At 32.9% G+C, this 21,679-nt stretch overlaps 1 protein-coding gene across 1 annotated transcript; it reads right to left on the bottom strand.

The window, feature by feature from the left end:
• Nucleotides 1-1,527: 1,527 nt before the first annotated feature.
• On the bottom strand, nucleotides 1,528-17,211 carry LOC25493972 (protein ENHANCED DISEASE RESISTANCE 2). Its single transcript, XM_013602680.3, has 23 exons — nucleotides 17,207-17,211; nucleotides 16,830-16,896; nucleotides 16,178-16,252; nucleotides 15,927-15,980; nucleotides 14,770-14,835; nucleotides 14,478-14,536; nucleotides 13,956-14,032; nucleotides 13,539-13,655; nucleotides 12,824-12,858; nucleotides 11,970-12,070; nucleotides 11,513-11,608; nucleotides 11,026-11,090; nucleotides 9,881-9,952; nucleotides 9,521-9,691; nucleotides 8,788-8,987; nucleotides 8,585-8,651; nucleotides 6,946-7,121; nucleotides 6,483-6,584; nucleotides 4,159-4,206; nucleotides 3,412-3,555; nucleotides 3,230-3,325; nucleotides 2,107-2,208; nucleotides 1,528-1,779 (listed from the first exon to the last, which is right to left on the bottom strand). The coding sequence occupies exons 1-23, from the start codon at nucleotides 17,209-17,211 to the stop codon at nucleotides 1,687-1,689; spliced, it is 2,088 nt and encodes a 695-aa protein (XP_013458134.2). The 3' UTR covers nucleotides 1,528-1,686.
• Between the last annotated feature and the right edge of the window lie 4,468 nt (nucleotides 17,212-21,679).

Genomic DNA, 21,679 nt, shown 5'->3' with positions numbered 1-21,679 from the left:
AGAGAGAATTGGAGAGAGAGGTAGAATCTGGGTCCGATTTGGTGTGGATGGATATAATAAGATTTAGTGAGATGATCTAATCTAAAGGTGGAAAAAAGTTGTCCAAGCTGGACTCATCTTTCTACGAGTCAAACCGTCAAACACTTATCTTTTTTTGATGAAAAGTATACAAAAAACGACAGGATTTGAGATAAATTTTGAATATCAAATAAATGATAAAATAGAAAAAAGAAATCTTTTTACTCAGGATAGGAAAATATTAGAGCTATAAACATAGATAACAAAATACCAAATAAAATATAGAATGAGATAAAGATATAAGGTCAAAAAAATGTAGTAAAAATAACTTCAGTTGTTGGCAAGGTAGGAGCAAAATAAAGAATGAAATGTATGTAAATAATTAGAAATGAAAAAAAAAAAAAAAAAAAAAAAAACATTTTTCACTAGACTCGGTACATTAACAACAAAAATTCTATATTTTTGTAAAGTAACTCACGTATCCTTTACGAAAAGTACCTTCTAATTAATTTTTACGTGTAAATGATAAACTAATTTTTTAATACGACTTTTTTAAATTTGTATTTGGTCCACCTTCTTCTTTTAAGCAGAAGAGAAGGCAAAAAATAAAGTCCGCTAAATCATAGTCGTTTAGTTTATTTGACCAAACTTTTTTCTAGTCTTACAAGCTACTTTAAAATAAAAAATTTAAATAAGAGCTTTGAAAATAAAGCTAAGAGTTACTTGGTAATTTATATAAAAAGAAAAATTATAATTTTTTTTTTTGGAAAAAAATACCCAAAAAATATAAAAATTGAGATAAAGACTGAATGTCAAATAGATGACATAATAAAAATATTTTCACGCATAATCGGAAAATGTTGAAGCTAAAAATATCAAAAAAATTATATAATTTTGATATGAAGATTGAATATCAAATAAACGACTGAATAGAAAGATATTTTTTCACACATTTAGGAAAATGTTGGAACTACAAATATAGAGAACAAAATACTAAATAAAATAAAGAATGAGATAAAAATATATAGACTAAAAAAACGTAGTAATTAAAAACCTTCAAGTGCCTCCCTCAAATAAAAAAAACCTTCAAGTGTCTCCCTCAAATAAAAGAAACCTTCAAGTGTCAACTATGTAAATAAATAAAATAAAAAAAACCATAAAACACGTTCTCTAGATTTAAAACCTCATACACTAAGGCTGTGTCTGGTAACACAAATAAGCTAGTGTATAGCTTGTTGGACTAGCTTATAAGATTGTTTTGATAGAATGTGATGTGTTTGGTAAAAAACTTTTCTTATTAGTTTATAGCGTTTTTTAATAAGCTAATCCAAGTAGCTTTTGAGCTTATAACTTTTTATACTTTCTTCCAATTTTAACCTTTTCTTAATTTTATTTTATTTTTTTATAATAAAAAAAAACTAATTTTCATTCCGTCCAGAAGAGATAAAATAAAGACCTGCGAAACCTTACCACAACTATTAAACTGAACAACAGAGGAACAAACATGAATGAGAGACATGGGAGAAATAAAAATAAAATAAAAAACAGACACCGAAGTATCTGTACAAAAATTCACTCAGATTGTTATTTCTTAATTGAGTCCCTAGTGTAAGTTTGAGTCATAATAATGAAAAGGAATGGGTGATTTAATATTTCTGGCAGAACACCTTAAACCTCCAATGGTATGGCGGATTCAAGTTTCAAACGGTTTAATCGGACAGTTCCAAGAATGTATTCTGGTAGCTCCGCCTCTTCTTTTGCCTGCAAATACATCAGTCCATATCTGAAATATATGAAATACGGTTGATGCATATCTCTAAAATGCAATAGATGTAAACACAGTTGATGCATGAAACGACATGCACCGAGAAGCCGAGGATATAAAAGCTGCAATCCTTTTGCATGCTATTGCTATAATGAAAGGATGTACAACAAATTCAAAAGTTGTGTTGTCTGCTTATTTTTGTTTAGGCTAGATACAGGACTGTAAGAACTAGAATTTCTTTAATTGCGTATTCCGTCAGAGAGGGAAGCCGAGAATTTCTTTAAATCCACAAAAATGATAACCAGAGGCAGAAAGACACAAACCTCTATCAAAATGGCAAGGTCAACGACTAGGCTTGTAACATATCCTAGTACAAGGCCAATGACACCCCTAGCTACAGAGGATGATCCAATATCCACGTCAATCTGCATAATACAAAATATTACCTTGAAAGTGTAATTTTTGACATATGAAAATGTAATTTATTGCACCATAAATTACATGCAAACTAAAGCTCGGTTCAACAAACAACTGGCATGTTATTGCACACAATTTCAACAAAGTTGAATTGGGAATTTCCAACGAGTAGCAAAATTCAAATTAAGAAAACAAAATGAATGCCAAATTTTTTATAAGCAACAGCATGGAGCATGCAATTTACACAAGATACCTAAAATTAAGCTGATATTTATCTATTTGATAGGAACCCGAATTAAAGAGAAACAGAATAAATAGTATTATAGATTGAATAGAAAATATTACAGAAGATTATCCCTCTGTAATCCCAGAGCAAAAGCTCCTCAGAGAAGAGACATCACTCTCTCTCTCTGCCCAAAACCAATAAGGTTCCTAATTGAATAATTCTGAAATCCTCCCCTACTGTTGTGGTCAAATGGCTTTATTTATACAACTAAGAGCATAAACTGCCTGTAACCGCTCCTAATCAATACAAATTACTACATAAACTGCCTAACTGCTCCTAATCAACACAAATACTGCATATTACACAAAATGCTAACTGCTCCTAAATAACTATATATTAAAATAACTGACTATATATTAAAATAACTGACTGCATCAGCAGTCACCCTATCAATACCACCGGATACCTAACAATTTTATACCAGCAATCCCAATCTATTCTATAATACACGGTCCCTATATGGTCATAACAAAACCTCAGACTTGGTATGTAAGATGTTATGTATTGTTGCAACTTGAGTTCACTCTTTGTAAAGGTGATCCTTCATTGATCAATGTTCATAGTATTGCTCATTGTGTACTAGTCTTACTCCTAGTAAGTGTAACAATTTATAAATCTAAGTCTTCAGAATAACCAATATGAGATTCTCAAGTTCTCTCTTCAGTTTTATTTCTCTTTCTATCATTTTCTCACATCTACTCCAGCCAAAGTACAACAGAGAAGAAAGGCCTAGGTAATATTACCTCCAAAAAGTTATCTTGTCTGAAATATTTACAAGTTACAGCTTTCCCTAACAGGCAAGCTTTGGTTCCAACTGCTCTCTTAACCATCCAATATCCCTATATCCAATGAAAAATATTAGCTACTCAAAGCCATAAGGCATCAAACAGGGCACATATATAACTTTTCATCGAGAATCACATACCTCAACTATACTTGGAATAAGTTTGAATCTTGAGTCCCGGAATACATCACTTCCATCAACAAACTTAGCCAACAGAGATTTTTTATTTATCGGTCTATCAGCTGCATAGTATAGAACCAAACTGTAGTTTGGTTTAGCAGGAACCTGATAATTGAATATATGAAGAGAAAAAACATTAGAAAATTTCGCCCTGGTTTATACACATAAACTGTAATTTTCAGAGAGGAAATCATACTTGCTCTTATTCCTATGGAGTCATACAATGCTAGAATATAAAGGCCGAGTTGGTTATGAAATACCAACCAATCTACTCCATTTTGGGAGATTACAGAGGGAGAAAATAAGGGATAAAAACTGGGACTTATTCCAATACTAACAATCTTCCGAACAAACTTTTACACCCTCCCAAAAAAAAAATGACAATCAATCTCTATGTGTTTTGTCAGTAGATGAAAAGTTGGATTGGATGCAATAAGTAAGATTTCCTAATTATCACAATGAGACTCTTTGATAATCAAGGATCTAAGAAAGAAAATCAATCTCTATGTATTTTGTCCGTACATGAAAAGTCGGATTGGATGCAATATGTAAGATCGGTTAACTATGCTTTGATACCATTTCAAAAAACTATATAATCAAGGACCTAAGAAGAATAGTTTTTTCAACTCAAAAGTCTTACATATTTAACAACCTTTTGCAATGATGTGTAAGTGTGTGTGTCAACAACAACAATAATGACATCCATACCTGCAGATTAACGACAAGGATAAATGGAAGCTTTTTGCCTACTTCTGACTGAAATTCAGATGGAAAAGATTAGACAGTGCAATAATATAAAAATTAACAATCTCAAAATCTCCAGTTTATGGTTTCGGAAATCAAGATGAAATACACAAACAATCCCAGCCTCACAAATTTTTAGCATGCACTGTATTAAAAGGCTTAAAGAGAAATAAAACAACATTATTTAGGCATTTGCAGAAAAGATACAACTGAGAACGAGTGTTTGCTCGCCGGAGAAGACGAGTCAACACGCAGAAGCGGCGTAGGAAGCTCCATTTGACCAGAGGCCTCCAAAACAAAGGGAGATTCTACTGATACCAAGTTAAGAATCCAAGAATCTCAAAGATTCTGCGAGAGAGTTGAGAGAGATTCAAAGTGAATCTGTGTGTTGTTTTTGTATTTCTCAAAACTCAATTGATTACTTACAACAGTTAGGGTCTATTTATAGATCATCACATCACTTGCTGACCTAAATAACTTTCAGTTAGTTTGTCCCTATCCCTAGGTTCTAGGGGATGGTTCCTAGGTTGTAGGGATTAGTTACAAGGGAAAACATAGCGTAGAGTTGGTGTACAGTGGGATTTAAGCTTAATATGAGGCATTTCAACTAACTGAAGGTTAGTTTCCTTAAAAAAAAAAACTAACTGAAGGTTAGTTGAAGCTATCCTCTAATACAGCTTTGTGAAAAATGCAACAAAAAAAAAGGACGTAGAAGGTGAAAAGTAGAAGATTTTCCATGATTGAAGAAATCTAAGGGTTAAGAGAATTTAGAGAGATCAAAAGAGATATCTTTGAAGATCCGATTTCTGAAATTTGATATTCTGATTCTTTGAATTAGAAAGCTTAACATCAAGCCTAGATTTTGATAAAAATGCGCAAGGCACTGACAGAACAATCCAGAGATCTATACCAACTAACTGAATAACTGCTATTGAAAGCTATTCAACTAATACTTAACGAACTTAACACTCTTGGGAAATAGATGCAAAGCTATGAGCTACAAGGAATACAAAAATATAACAGTATGTTGGGAAATCAATTCAAATTTCCATATAAATGCAAGTGAGTAGAAATTTAAGAGGTATGTTCTAAGAGATGGCCGAATGTTTCTCTGACTCTTGAAAAACTCTACCATCTTAAAAAGATGTTACTTGGAGAAATGAGACGATTAATATCTACTAAGTTACATTCACGAAAGGGAGTCACGTTCATCTCCTACAATAAGAGGACTTTCAAGAGTTGAAATATCCCCAAACATGTACACGAGAGGAGGATTATGTGAGCGATCACTTGTAGTGTGAGATGCGTGTTTATCATTCCCTGTAGCTCAGGAGTGGGGTACTCGAGATTTAGGTGAGTTACAATCCTTATAACCTTATTTGAGATAATGAATACATTTTGTTGGAACGTTTCCATGAATGCAGGTAAGAGGTTCCGAATCACATGATTTTTTGTGTTCTCCATTATTATCTTTGCAGTGTGCTTATGCATGTTCACTTGTAAGATCCTTCTGTGGGTAAATTTAATGGTGTGCACTGATTTCCTAACACAGCACAATATACCATGATAATTGCTCATACAGAACTAAGTACTCTATCTTCGCTCTACAAACTCAGGGTGTTTCCTACTGAGAACTAGGAAGAACCCTGAGTTTGTCTTGAATATCACAAAAATATGAGTTTGAAGAGGGCCCAGGTCTGCATATCTGGAAGCTTGCCTTGAGCTGGAATGTGAGTCACAAACAGTAAATATTGAGACTAATGCAGGAACTGGGAATTGTGTTATTTCAGTAAAAGAGTACTCCTTTTACAGGAGAAGGTACACTGTCAACTCCTCAAATAAAATAATCTGTACTAAAATAAAATAAAACTGATACCAATAATAAATTGAAGGATATTCTAATATTCTTCGACGGTAAAAAATCTAACACCTTTAGGCACAACGAGAATGTCCAGCTCCATGTATTTTGTTTAAGTGTCAAGCCATGGATATCAAAGAAGCACAACCACACAGGAAATATATGATATGCCATGTAATTGCTAAAAACAGTGAAACTATTTCTTGGAATAAGGACTTAATGAAGGCTAGAATAAACACACCAATTTTTACATTAAATTATTATTTATGCAGCAGTAGGAACATGAGAACTTCAATCCTTGGGTTAATCGATGGCTTAGCAAAATCACTTAATAATATTTCTGAGGCAAACCGAGCAGCTTTCCCCAACTATACTTTACAATTGTATGCTTAAATATTAAAGATGTAAAATTTTGAAAATTTAATGTTACCTGAACCAAACACCTAGGATGCAGGGCAATTCTATCTACAGATTTGTTGACTGTAAACCAATCTACTGCTATGAGCTTAAGAAGAGGATCTCCGCCAACTACCTGCATGACAATTTTTGTAAATGACAACGGAAAGTAAATTGCAAGAATGTAACAAATATTCAACCAGGACAAAAGAAAGCAACATATGGACAAAAACTATTCAAAAGTAGATAAAGATCTTAGTTTAAAAAAATGTAGTTCTAAAATTAAGAGAGATTGATATATGAATTTGCAAGATAAAGGGAAGAGTTTAAATGACCAATGAACCTAATAACCGTACATTACAAAGAATATAGTTAAGGGTAAATTTGAAGGAGATTGAAGCACATGCAGACTATTAAAACATTGCTTATCATCCCTTTTTTTAAAAAGTTTTGTTGTCCTTTTCCCTATAGCTGAATAACTTAAAGGGTTAACTCACCTTAGAATTATCTTTAAGATAGTTCTTTCCTCTAATCATAAATCCTTTTCCACTAGGAGAAGTCCAACAATTTGTGTCATTGTCATCCATTCCTTTGCGCAAAGAACCATGTATGTCGTTTGGATGGATTGTGATAGGAGTGACCCGAGGATCCAATTCTTCGCTTAGATCAGGAGCTGCTTGCAACGACCAGGCATATAAGACTTAAATACTGAATGAAATCGTGAAATTAAGTAGCAGCATGAAACTCTAACCAGTTACTTACAAATGATAGAATGCTTTAATTATTTTCACTATTTAGGTGGATTGATCAAAGGTATCATCATAAACCAACTATCCCAAAAGCTTAAGTTGCAAGGTGAAACACGTGGATAATTTAATATTTAACAACACTTCTGACAGAATAGCCCCTTGGCCAAGAGACATGGATAATGTACAAGTCTAACCTACCTTGTGCTGAAATTTAAGGTCCACTTACTTTCTAACAACATTTTCAATTTTCACTTTATAGGTGGGTGGCTGGAATGATGGATATGGACTTTCCTCTTTAATTGTGATAGAGAGAAGATGGAAGCTAACTAGAGAGAATGCATTTCTGAAAACAATGAAAATATTTAGGATTTTTAAAATTATTAAATTTATTTTTAAAATGCATTTCAAAAAATTTCACAATGCCTTCTCTAATATTTATTTTTAAGTTGAAATGGAAACTTAACTTCTGTTAAGAAGAATGGGGGTAAAAAGGACCAGACTCTAGACTACATGGTCTAAAAAGTATAACTTCATAATATTTGTATAAAAGGTGAGAGTGCAGTCATTCGAGATACTTGACAGAGCTCTAAACTGAAGATTAAGAATCCTTAGATAACAAGATCAGAAAGAAAAAAGGAACATAAGTGCAAAAGAAAGTACATCAAATCAAAGTATAAGAGTATTGTTTACTGAAAAACTTACTGTATGCAATTGCTGATTGTTCTAGAATTTTCTAGAGCTGCAACTAACTGAGATTTGTTCAGTTAGTTACAGCAGTTATGTTACATACAGTTATTTTGGAAGGTACAGCTAGAACAGTTCTATATGAACAGCTTAGGTGGAATCATTTGTAACAGATTAACATTAACATATCTCAGTCTCACTCATATAACAAATATAATATATTATTATGTTACTGTGCACCCAAAGTGTAGTCATAAAATGTGTTTTTATCTTTATGTTGTTCTAGTATTTGAAAAAATATAGGTATGAACAAGCTTAATCATGAGCATGGATATGAGTAATTGGTAAAAAGATTGTGTTTTGTCCACCTTAACTATCCTTTGTTTTCATGGTATCTCTCCCTAAATAACAACTATTTCAAAACATGGTATTACATAGATATCAATATTTGGTCTGCTTTTATTTTTCCTAAATCAGAAACAGATATGTTCATAATTGGTTGGGTTTTTGGTAGCCGATCGGTTTTCCTTGACCTTCTAAAGGTATTTTTAAGTGTGTTTGACACATCATCAAAGTTCATTCGGAAAAAGCAAATATGTTCATTGGATAGTCTAACTACATAGAACCAACTATGTATAGAAAGTTACAATAGCTTTGGTCCTTGAACCCTAGCAAATACCAAGCAAACAAAGGAAAAGCTGACCTGCAGTCCGCTTCAAAGCTAAGGTTGCAATTGCCCATGAAACATTCTTTAGTTTGACTCTTGACTCCTGATAAATTGGATAGGATATTAAACTATAGAACTTAACTAAACAAATACCTTTTCTTCATTTCAGATCAGTCACACACAGACAACATTATTTTCTATTGTAAACTTCTATAGTTGATAAGCAGAATTGACCAAACCTTTTGATCATGCTTCTCATCATCGCCACTTTCTTCATCCGATGACGATGATTCAGCAGCGATTGCATCATAAAACTCATCTTGTACTTCATCCTCATATTCAGAACTGGAAATGGAAGCATCAGATATTTTGGAGTGAACTATCGTGGTGGCATTTTCTTGGTGGAGAGCTGGATTGGCTGCGATGTATTCCTTTAGACCTGAACCATTATTTCACATCATCTATTTAATGCCTCTTTAATAGTAGTCACATACAAATTGTTCAACATTAATCAGGGATTTTAAATCCTTGTATTTACTCCCTCCTGTCCTATTTATAAGAAACATTTGACTTTTTTGATTCATTGCATAAATGATGTATTTGGTCTATATTCTAGACAAAATACATCAATTACTCAATGAATCTAAAAAGTCAAATTTTTCTTATAAATAGGACCGGAGGGAGTATTATTGTATATGTAATATTCTGCGTTGTTTAATTTGAAACACGCAAATTCACTCAAATGGTAGCTCGTTTTTACTCAGGACGACTGTAAACATCGAAACATAAATTACTTCACTTCAAACTCAATTTTACAAAATCAAATTCATTCATTATTACTTTTAGCAAACACTCACCCAAACACACTACAAGCAATTAGTTTGGGCCACATACTTTTTTGATAACCAGAATTGCAAGCACTAGACACTTCAGAGAGATGTAAGATGAAAAGTGAAAGCTCAAATACTTAACCTGCCACTAGGCACAGTAATGTGTAAGGAATGCTGCTCTCAAATTTTGAGCACCGTTTGTTCTTCCATCGATTCCAGGATTCAGAATGTATCTCCAAAGTGTGGGTCACTAGACATTTTGGGCTATTTGATCCCATAGGTGCGTTCAAATTTCTGATCTCCCATGTAGATGCTACAGCCAGAATACAAAACATGCAAAGATAAAATTAGTCAATGATCAATGCCCAAAATACAGACGTCAGTGGTTATATTTTCTTTCTTCTAATCAGTTTCTAGATAGTTCTTAGACTAAAAAAGGTCAAGAGACATTTTCTACCATAAGCAAACAACCAAACTATTCAACCAAAAAGTGTCATCTTACGATTAATTTTTGCACGTCGATAACCAGATCTTTGAGGCTTTTTCTTATGTATAGCTGGAAATTGCAAGATTGCTGCATGAATAAAATACAGAGTACTTCAGTAAAAATTGAACACATACCCAATAATCACTAGTAAATTGGTAAAGACTCATACATAAATGTTTCAACAGCCGCCATAGCAATACCAGACTTTTGTACTTAAAAACCGATGACATGTTTGCAACATGGGTACATTGCACGCATGATACATGAAATTCACTTTTTAGTACTATTGCAGTTTGATGAGTATTTTTGTAAATAATAGAAATAGGTGGATGTACAATATCATATAAATATAGTAAATAAGGTAACGTTAGTCATCCTTTTATTATGATTTATCGTATACAATGAATCACAGACACATACATACATACACGCGGCTTCACTCATATGCTCTCTCATTTTCCATTTCATCATCCTATTATCAGAACCTGATAAGAAACCCTAATTCGTTAATACCCAGTGGGCCACTCCTTTGGAGATTTTTTTTAAAAATAAAAATCTGTTTCTTCTCTTGTTTCCTATCTCCACATCCTTTTCGAATGTGCTTCTCTTTTTGACATGTCTCCAATAATATTCCCTTCATCTCGCAGCTGCTATATACCTTAGACATCTTCGATCCCCACAGTTTCCAACCAACAGCCAATTGGTCCACGCTGCAACCCCTTCCCCTCCCCCCAATCCCATCCCACGATATGGGGTCTCAACACACCCCTCGCACTCAGATATCTTAACAGAAAGCTTAGAGTTGGGGAGGTTTCATAGGTGACACATTTGTGATAACCAAGTTGCACTGCATATTGTGTCAATTCCAATATTTTGGTAGAGGACTGAACACATTGAGATAGTTCATCATTTCATTAGAGAGAAGATTTTATATACCGACATCGTAAATAGCTTTGTCAGTTCAAATGATCAATTGGAATATAAAATCTTTGATGTTCTCATTATCTATTTTTATTATGGTTTAATACAAACAAACACAGCTTTGATGTTCTCATTTTATTCTTTCTCAACAAGTATTATGTAAGAGTCTCGGTTTCTTGAAAATTCAACAGGAAAATGAAGGACATACGAGCAAAGAAAGTAAATGAGCATATTCTTACTGTATGCTCCGTCTTGTCCACGAAACCATTGACGAGAGAAGACAAAATCCTGCTTTGGATGCCACCTGGGTTAAGTTTAAAAGGTAATTCATGAATAATATTCAAAAAAGTAAAAGATGCAAAAACAAATTAATAACACAATAGGAGGGAAGACAAAGAAGTGAGAAAATAGTAGCTATTTTGTAACCAAAATTTCATCACAACTATAGCAAAGACCGAACCTAAAACTCAAATACACAGCCAATAAGTAAGCAGAAGGCCAATATGAAGAATTCTACAGAACAGATGTCAAAGCTAATAGGAAAAATCAAATTAGCCTTAGCTACTCTATGCAAATTTCCATCAATGAAAAATCAATGTTTTGTATATACAGATGAGAAATGATAGAAATTTTAAATGTTACAGAACAGAACATCCTATCAAAGAAATCCAGTCGCAATTATGTTATGATTTGTGAAATTTGAGAAGGTTAACATCAATTGATTACCGGGATAGATACTTAGGATCATATGTCCCGTAAACAACATCATAGTGTCCATCATAAGAATCTACAAGCTCTAAGTCACAAACTAACATATCCCACCTGCAAAAAATACAAATTTTGAAGAGATTAAAAGCTCATCTAGTTCTCTGTTTGTATTGTATGTATTCAGTGAAAATTGTAAAAACAAATTTTGTTTTCAGTTTTTTCCTGTTTTCAAATATTGTATAGGAAATGGTAAAAACAAATCTTGTTTTCAGTTTTTTCCTATTTTCAAATATTGTATAGGAAATGGTGAAAACAAATCTATGAAAATTGGAAAAAGTAAAACAAAACGACAATTTTGGTAATTATTAGTGAAAATGAGAAATGGAAACAGTAAACATTTTTTCCAAACCAAGCAGACCATAATTTTCCCAATAAATTACCGAAAATTCTCAAGAAATTTTTAGAGGTTACGTACTCATATCTTTTCTGTCGTTCAGTGCTGAGAAGTACTTCAAAAACAGTATCTGCAGTTGCATCAATAACACCGACAGACTTTGCAAGGACACCCTTACCATTCTGCAAAGAACAAAAAAGTAACACGGCAGAAATTAGTTATATCATAATGAATCAAACCACTAATCTTTATTGCTTTAAATGTGACAGAAACATATCAAGGCATTTACACGATACTCTCCTATTAACATTGTGGAAAAATAAAAGCCACTTCATTCTCCACTTAAAGGACAACAATATACACAAAGGTGTACTTTTACAGTATAACTATGAACAAATACCGCTTTTTGAAAATTTTCAATGGTCAACACAATTCCACAAGTTCATAGTAGGATAAAAGGAAAACAATTTTAGAGTTAACCTTTCAGGAGACGCAAAAATGGATTGAGGGAATTTCAGAATAGCCAAAAATAAAAATCAAGTTTAATCAGAAAGGACTTCATTAGCAACAAGAAGGAATGCAAAAGTTTCTAAAACCAACTACAGTAGAAATTACTATCTGAAGGGGAATAGCTGACCACACGATTAGTCATCTATGTTATAACTATGAATGATTGTTGTGGATACATACACTGATGCACCAGAATAAATCTTTGTTAAGCAATTTATGCTGTTCAGGTTTCACAAACAAAATATCGACAGAGTAAAACAAGTTGTGGGTAATAAAATAATCAGCAACAAGACAAACATTAACTCTTACATCTCCTGTTAGAATGACAGACATGAGTGGAAAGCTTGCTAATTTTCAAGATATGTTTAATGATATGTATCACCCAGGAGCCTCCCCCGCCCAAATAAGTAAATTTTTATACATACCTTGTGATCAGAAACATCCTCGAAAATTCTAATTCCTGAAACCACAAACAAAATGCATCTGGAAGGGTAAGGACATATCCAACTATTTTTTTTTTTTTCTATCAAAACTAATATGAACAAGAGCTACAGGTAGGAAAAATCATAAGCAAAACCATTAGTGTGTGTGTTAAAAGAGTCTAACAACCAAATCGTGCAGCAAAAAGACAAACCATACACAACTACTCATGCTTCCATATCCCAAATAAATAATGATTTTCTTCCTTTGTAGGGTTTTTTTACTTTTTTTTTCTTTCTCTTTCCAGATAAATGGATTTTTTTTAATGGGAGAATAAAGTAAGAGAGCAAAAGAGGTGGGAAAGGACCCTCCAAAAAATTCCCCTTGAACTGATTGATTACCCCTAGAGTCCTATTATTAGTTTAGAGTACTGGCCTTCACATCATCCTCTATTCAGACCCAGCAGTTGAAATAATCGTGAAAAATTAAAGGTATTTAATTACATATTTACATTCTAACAAAAACAAGGGCCTTTGTAATTACATATCTACATTCTTACAAAAACAAGAGCCTTTATAACAGTTTATATAGACCCTTATATTAAAATATTTTATCAACATTAAGAGATCACTAAAAAGAAAAAAGGGGTATTAGAGCAAGAAACCACCACTGTCTAGTAATAGGCTACAAAATAGTGTATGTTTATGACAAGAAAAATACCAGCCATAGTATGAACACATTTCCATTGATGTGCTTCAACTGTGTCTCCACTATCCCCTTCAAACCTGTCTGGCCTACCAGCCAACTTTGATGATTGCCGTAACAATGTCTCCGGGCCTTTCAAAAAGATAGAACAAGAGTAAGTTAAGAGAAGCACATACAAGAGTAAAAAATTAATGCAGCAACCCCAGAATATAGCACAATCAGAAAAGAAACTTGTGATTCCTTCCATAAATATAAATAACACAGAATCAGAACCACACACTTTCACAACCACACTACATAATTTCAGAACCACATTGGCTAAGATGTGCAGCGGAATATGTTATCCAATGTACAAATTATAAAAACAACTCAGCATGCTAATGCAACAAAAGCAGTCCATGATGAATATCATTGATCAAACCATATTTTTACCTTGGCCAATTTTTATTAGCTTCCTTAGTCCATGGGCATACCGCCTCACTCTAGGCCGATGTCCTTCAAGATTGATCCTTCCAAAACATAAAGAGCGATGATATGTCAATTTATGATAAATCATCTATTAAAAGGACAACCTAAAAGGCAGAACACCTAATAATGAGTCCAACAACAACTATCCAGGTCTTTTGTTAAGCATAACTCAAAAGTCATAAATATATTAACTTGAACAAAAATATTTAATTGTAAGCAATATTCCTTAAAACTATCACTGATCTTGTACTTTACAAGTATAAAAAGGAGGAAAGAAAGAAGAAATGGAAAGACAATAGAAGGTGCCAAAAGCATTGCAATTCCCTGCTAACATGTATGATATAAAAACCATTATTTATTTTTTTGAAAATATAAAAACCATTATTAATCATTTACCAATCCACATTGTTAATAAGACCATTTAACTAATGCTATTATATCAGATATGAGGATGACTGCATTTAAGTTTGGGGAAATAAAGCATACTCGGCCTCCATGTTTAGTCTGTCTCTGGCACTACCACCACTTGACAATTCATACTCGGCCTGCAAAGAACATATATCCGGTAAATAAAATTGTACGTAGATTAGAGTAAATACCTTATAGTTTCATTCATGACACGACAATTTTTTCAACCTATGGAAAAGCTATAGAAAATTTTGTAATGGGAACTCCAAATCAAACCCCCTTCCCCCAGAAATAGACTTCCAATCTCAATCAGGCTAAGGGTGTAACAAGTGCAGCATAAGCCTGCCTTCCTCTAGTTATTTTCTCATACCTGTTGCTTGGCATGATCAAATGCTTCCATCCATCCCCGGGCTTCCCCAGCTGTAGCACAAGCAATCTTGATGAAAATGAACAAGAAAAATGATTAATTCTATGCTGAAAAAGATGGAAAGAACAATAACACCCATGGCATTGGGGGTTCATTAAATTCTAAAATTAGATGCCAATACAGACACAAAGATGCAGATACATTTGCGTGCTAGTACGGTTGTTGAGTCGAGAAACTGTATCAAACCTTTAAACTGGAAAATTCAAGGGCAAGTTTTATATTATAAATTTCAAATCCAGGAACCTAGTTAATCATCTTGATGGCACTCCTCGCAACAAGTGTGGTAATAAATTTGAGGGGAAGTCTATGTTATCGGTTTTAATCCCTATGATAGCATCAAAGGATTGTTCAAAGTACGGAACACTAGTTGTAAGTTTTTTTTACTAGGAAGGAAAATAACAACTTGGAGTGGTTGTTCAGCAAAGTTGTATGTTGGACTTAAATTGACTTAAGGAAACACTCTTGGGCGGCTATTGTTTCTTCACAAGAACTAATTTTATCGACATTTCTTGCTTTGGAACTGCCCATTAATTTGATATTGTGCTGTGGAATTTGACGCATCTTTATAGCAAGACCCTGAGGTAAGAAACCCTCACACAAGCATTGACTTGGCCTTGCCACAGGGTGTTTTCAATGAGTTCCAAATCCTGCAACTTTGGGTAAAGTTCGCATAGATGGATCTCAATTCTCAGTCTACAAGATGAGACACTCATTGTGGTTTTTGCACTTAGTGTGTGCTGAGATGTTAACGAATTAAAAAATTAGCATTTAACCTGAAAAATGCAATGGGATTAAAGTAATGTAAACCACTCTTAGTTAAAAATTGTATTGTGCACATAGTGCTTTAGAAGGGTGCGGGGTTTTTTCTTAACAAAAGTTGATTGTGCTTTTTTAAAATGATTATCAACACATAGCAGCAAATTTTACAATAGAACCTTATGCTTCTGTTTTATATTTAGTAGAGTGTAAGAAGTGACAAGTTGATCAATCTTGAATTCTTCATAAGCTGTATTAGCCGTTAAAAAACATGCTGCATGGCAATGAACTTTCAATCACTATAAAAAGTTTATTAGACTAAGGAATTCATAACTATAACTTACTTCTCCCTTTCTGGCCTCATCTAATCGATTGTAAAACCGTAAAACGTAAAGATCCTGGGGAAGAATACAAAAAAAAAATATACTTAGCTTCCATCAAATTCAGAAGTTAAATGAAACAAGTACACTCAAAATTCAAATCAACAGATATTGTTAGAGTTTAACCTCAAACAGAATATTCCATTTCCATTAAAACCAACATACAATCAGTTTAATTTAGTAAACACAATGAGATAAGTTTGCAAGAATTTTACCCCGTCGTTGACCTTTCTGCGACCTAGCTCCTCCACCATTAGTGTGGGGCCTACAATTCCCTTCCTGATTGGTTTCTGCAAAGAGAAATTTTTTAACAATAAGCATTCCACTGGTATTAAAAAAAAAAAAAAAAACTAAAGAGATACTTTAATTTTTGACTAGAAAAAGTAAAGATATTTAGAAGAAAAAAAAAACAAAAACAGTTAACTAAAGAGGGATTTACAATTACTACAAATTTACAAGCCACATTTGAAAAAATAAATAAATAAACTATGCAATTTTGAAAAGATAACATGATTGAAACAGACAAGCATGTATATTCAGTTAATATAGTAATTAGGAATTAACATTTGAAGTAAAAAATTAACTGAAACGCTCCATAACTAAGTACAACTCATATGGTAAAAGATCGCATAGATATTGAATATGGCGAGACACAGATTCAAACTCGCAAATCTCCTGTTCTAGTATGGTGAGTTTCGTGGCTAACTCTTTAGAATTAAAAAAATAACCGAAACAGACAAGCGTTTTGATGATAAAATAGTGCAATTAAGAAGTAAAGCAGAAATGAAAACATTAATAGGTGCAGTAATTAGAGTTTAGAGTGAATGAGTGTAATTAAATAGTAGGCAATGAATTAGTAGAACATACAATGGCAGGGTTTTCATGAGGATCGCGCTTGTACATGGAAACATACTTTCCTCTGATAAACGAAATACTTGTACATACCGGCTATTTCCGATCCTTTGCTACCCGATTTGCTCAACTCCGACGACGATGAACCTGCAGTTGCGTCCATCGCACGCACTCGTCGCACACTTAATCACTTTCTTCTGCTTAATGCAAAATATTCAAATGTGAATTACGACGAGTATCATCAATTATTTGGCTGTATTTTTCTTGTGGGACCCACTTTTGGTGAAGATAGTGAAGTCCGACCTGGTTGAGGTTGAGCTGACCGTCAAAGAGGTAGTTTAATTGTCATTAGTCAATACACGATGCATGCCACCACGTTAGATCCCACTTACGTCATCCACTTGGAGATTGCCACCTGTACAAGCTTTTTCTTCTTTTATTTTGTCTGCATGTATTTATTTTGGGTTTTGTAATGTCATCTTCAATCAACTTCAATAATGTTTAATGCAGTTCCCTTAAAAAAAAATATAATGTTTAATGCGGTTAAAAATTATTTAATGCACCACAAAAGCTAAAATTATTCTTACTTGTTCTTATTTAACTTAAGGACCAAGTATTGTTGTAATGTAGTAACTCTCAATCAATTACTAATACCACCTTAATGACGAAGAAAACAACATAATGACATATAGTAAGATAAAGACTACAAACAATAGTTCATGAATCGTTTAAAAAACAATTTTGATCTAACCAAGTTATTTGAGCTTTAGTGGCAAAGAGCTCATTTCAAGGACGTATCTGAGAAATACCGGATACGACTCCTAGATAGAACAACGTTTGGCCAGTGCACATGCCTCCTCACACGAGCCGGATTAGTCGTCCATCTTTGATGAGTCGGAGACCAGTGCGAAAACAAAAAAAACAAAACAACTTTGATCTTGTTGTAAATTATTTCTCCATTCTTTAAAGTTTTTAAGTTAGTTTGCTGGATCATATTCTAAAGTTTAGTATATCAATAAATTATCTTTAGGATTGGCCTGGTCTTTGTCATGATAATGGGTTACGTAAAAAGTGATCACTATGTCAATTCGTTCATGACTTCATCTTTTAAAAATGAGAGAGAGAGAGAGAGAGAGAGAGAGAGAGAGAGAGAGAGAGAGAGAGAGAGAGAGAGAGAGAGAGAGAGAGAGAAGAGAGAGAGAGAGAGAGAGAGAGAGAGAGAGAGAGAGAGAGAGAGAGAGAGAGAGAGAGAGAGAGAGAGAGAGAGAGAGAGAGAGAGAGAGAGAGAGAGAGAGAGAGAGAGAGAGAGAGAGAGAGAGAGAGGTAAATGAATGGCTTAGATTATGGCATAACCAACAACGTGAGAGGGGACTGCACAAAAAAGGTAGGAATAATAGCCATTTTTGACAGAAATAATAGCCATTTTTGTATGAATTTAGATCGTCTCCTACCTTTTTTGTGCAGTCCCCTCTTCTTTTATAATCTAATGGTTGATTGGCTCGAAAATAAACAAAAAAAAAAGGCGAGAGAGAGAGAGAGAGAGAGTGGTAAATGAATGGCTTAGATTATGGCATAACCAACAACGTGAGAGAAATGGTTCGAAAGGATTCAAATCCAACTTGTATATTGGGTGATGTAGTTTCAAACAAAAAAAAAAAACTTTGTCGTCATGATTGCTCCTAATGACTCAATGATAACTTTTATATTTTGACATACAACACTAACATGTAATTTAGTGAATAATAGTTAATATGAATTACGACCCTAATTTTTTCGTGAGAGCAACTCCAACTTCTCTTTCAGTTCTCTTTCTTTTCACTCATCAAGGAGGGGTAGTTTTAGGTCGTTTTTTTAACCCTAGAATCACCCATCTGCATTTTTCCCCTTTCGTTCAATCCAAATAAGTGATTTCCATGCATCAAGTTTTTTCTTGTGTTTTTTTCGTGATTCGTCGTCTGAGTGCGATGTTGTGTTGTTTATCGTCTTGTGGGCTTGTTTGATTTCGCGTCTTGTCACGGTGTTCGTTTGGTTTATATTGAAAGATCAGCTTCAGTCAATCACATATTCAACCTATGATTTGGACGTCCGCGTTGCAGATCTGGAAGCATGAGTATTACGGTGATTTAGATTGTATCATGTTATTTGTATGCATTTTGTCGTTGTATCTTGGATGTTGTGAGTTTGTTCAAAGATTCATCCTTTACGTTATTAGCGATGTTGATCATGTCATTGTATCTGATGTATTCTATCAATTTGAATTTATGAATGTCGTTTTGTTTCTGTCAAAAAAATAGTTAATATGAATTGTGAGATTCGTAACCATTGTTTAAGTTGATCTTCTAAAGTATAAAACCAAATATAAAAAATACAATGTACCAAGACATATGTAATGTTTTTTTATAGAATTTATTAAGTTATAGTCCAATTAATGCTTTTATTTAAATGTTTATTTTGTATAGGTTCAATTTAAACATTGTTTATTGTTAAAGGAGGCCGATAAATATTTAAAATTTATTCTCACTATATCAAGTGTGAGAGAGAGAGGGGGCATATTATATATAAGCGGTAGATTTGTGCAGTATGAGGTTTATGCTGGATGGTTGAGTGTCTCCATGAGGCTTTTTTTTTTGTCATGAAAGTATGAAAACGGTTGGGGTTAGTCAGCTAGTTCGACATACATGATTCAATCATCTGCTTTGGACATGGAGATAGCACGACATGAGGAGGAGGTCTAACTTTTTGGCAACGTTTGGAAATGTTCGGTCGTTTGTAGGTGGTTAGGTTCAGAGTTAGTTAGGCGGAGAATAAAGACAGAGACAATGACATGTTACTTGACAAAGATATGGAGCAGAATGTAACCCTCGCTCCCGTTCAATTCAATTGATATCTCAACGATGAAGTACAGAAAAATACAAGTATGTCATTTAGAAGAGTGTGTATGTTTATGTGTATCTAAAATTGGGGAACGATATGAATAAATGGTAGTTCTCATATTAAAAGGAACGATTGCGATTAAAACATGACTTAAGTGAGACATGTGGAAATCATGTGTCAATTCAGAGAATGAAAGGAATGTTGAGCAATTGCAATTTGAAACGCTACTAAAAGGGAAAAATTATTCGGAACTCAAAATGAGTATTTTCAGGAAGGGGCAAAATTGAGAAATTACATGGAACTTTTGAAGAAATCAAGGAAAAAATATTTGATCTTAAAATTGTACTAAGGGAGAAATATCTAACAAAAAATATTAATTTAATGAAAATTAAAAAAGAAAATTTATAAAACAGATATGAATCAAATTATCTTTCTTTATAGGCAAGTAAGAGTGAAAAGACTTTAAACATTCTAGAACATTTGATGTGTGAGAAGAGGAAAGAGAGATAATTTAATTGTTATACACATATCCTATTTCATAATAAAATTACTATATTCAAGTCCACAATTATACTTGACCATGTCTATAAGTTTTTTTTTATTTTTTTTTATTTTTATAAAACATTTGATTTAATTTTAAACTAAAATAGATTAAATCCCTAAAAAAAAAAATTAAAATAGATTAGATAATTTTTTTTATCCAAATTAATATTAGAATTGAATTCAATTGGGTTAGGTAAAATAAAAACAATATCTTTCTTAAGACCAAAAAAAAAAATTATTTCTTTTTCAAATCATGTAGAGTTTTTCTAATTACACCTTGTTTAATCCTGGTTGTACTCTAAAATGATAAAATTACCTTTTTATAAAATTTAATTTTCAAAAAGACTCTTCCTTTTTTCTTGGTTACACCCTAAAATCCCTTTTCAGTTTAAGTAGGTCATGTAAACTTAGTTTCAGTAGGTCATGTAAACTGAGTTTAAGTGTACATACTTAAACTTAGTTTAAGTAGGTCATGTAAACCGAATTTAAGTGTACATTTAAAAGTTCAACATTGTTCAATGATTCTACGTAATCTCAGTTTAAGTATGTACATGTAAACTTAGTTTAAGAAGGTCATGTAAACTAAGTTTAAGTGTACATACTTAAACTCAGTTTAAGTAGATCACGTAAACTTAGTTTAAGTAGCTCGTGTAAACTGAGTTTAAGTATACATACTTAAACTCAGTTTAAGTAGGTCATGTAAACTCGGTTTAAGTAGGTCATGTAAACTGAATTTAAGTGTACATCTAAAAGTTCAACATTGTTCAATGATTATACGTAATATGAGTTTAAGTATGTACATGTAAACTTAGTTTAAGTAGGTTATGTAAACTCAGTTTAAATGTACATACTTAAATTTAAAATTTAGTTTAAGTGTACATACTTAAGCTCAGTTTAAGTAGGTTATAGTTTAAGTATAAACTAAGTTTACATGAACCTACTTAAACTGAATTTAAGTTAACCTCAACAATGTAAAACTGAACTTATTTATATGCAATCGAGTATGAATGAAAGATATTTTAATTTACTATTTAATCTTTTAAAAATATATAGAATGTGAATAGAAAAACTCAATCATGTATACATGTCGACCACTAATTTTTGAATGAATGATGATTGATATATATCGAGGAGGTGGCTATAACGACAAAAATTAAACCGCCCTATACTCCAAAAGAAGGGCTCTCTGGTTATTTCAACAAGAAGGAGGCGATTAATACACGCATGACCCTGTCAAATAACCAATAAAAAAATTCCAACGTGTAAAGGTAAGTACAAAACAGCCCAAATAAGTCGGTCCAAACGCGATTATTATTATTTTTTTGGTAGATATCCAAACGCGATTATTTTTACAAGTAATTTGAAACTAAAATCTTTTCAAACAAATTATTCGAAAATTAAATAACAAGCCAATCACTTCTCTATAAATAATAACCTCTCACGCCCTC

This window comes from Medicago truncatula, chromosome 4 (assembly GCF_003473485.1).
Source record: "Medicago truncatula cultivar Jemalong A17 chromosome 4, MtrunA17r5.0-ANR, whole genome shotgun sequence".
In the NCBI taxonomy this organism is placed as follows: domain Eukaryota; kingdom Viridiplantae; phylum Streptophyta; class Magnoliopsida; order Fabales; family Fabaceae; genus Medicago; species Medicago truncatula.
Note: the sequence above shows the minus strand (reverse complement) of the source record. Positions and strands in the feature narration are given on the sequence as shown.

Coding starts and splice junctions, on each gene's coding strand:
- LOC25493972 (XM_013602680.3), bottom strand. Junction 13,656..13,955: donor GCTAATAAAAATTGGCCAAG/GTAAAAATATGG, acceptor TCTTTTTGAAAG/GCCCGGAGACATTGTTACGG. Junction 8,652..8,787: donor ATGAGAAGCATGATCAAAAG/GTTTGGTCAATT, acceptor CCAATTTATCAG/GAGTCAAGAGTCAAACTAAA.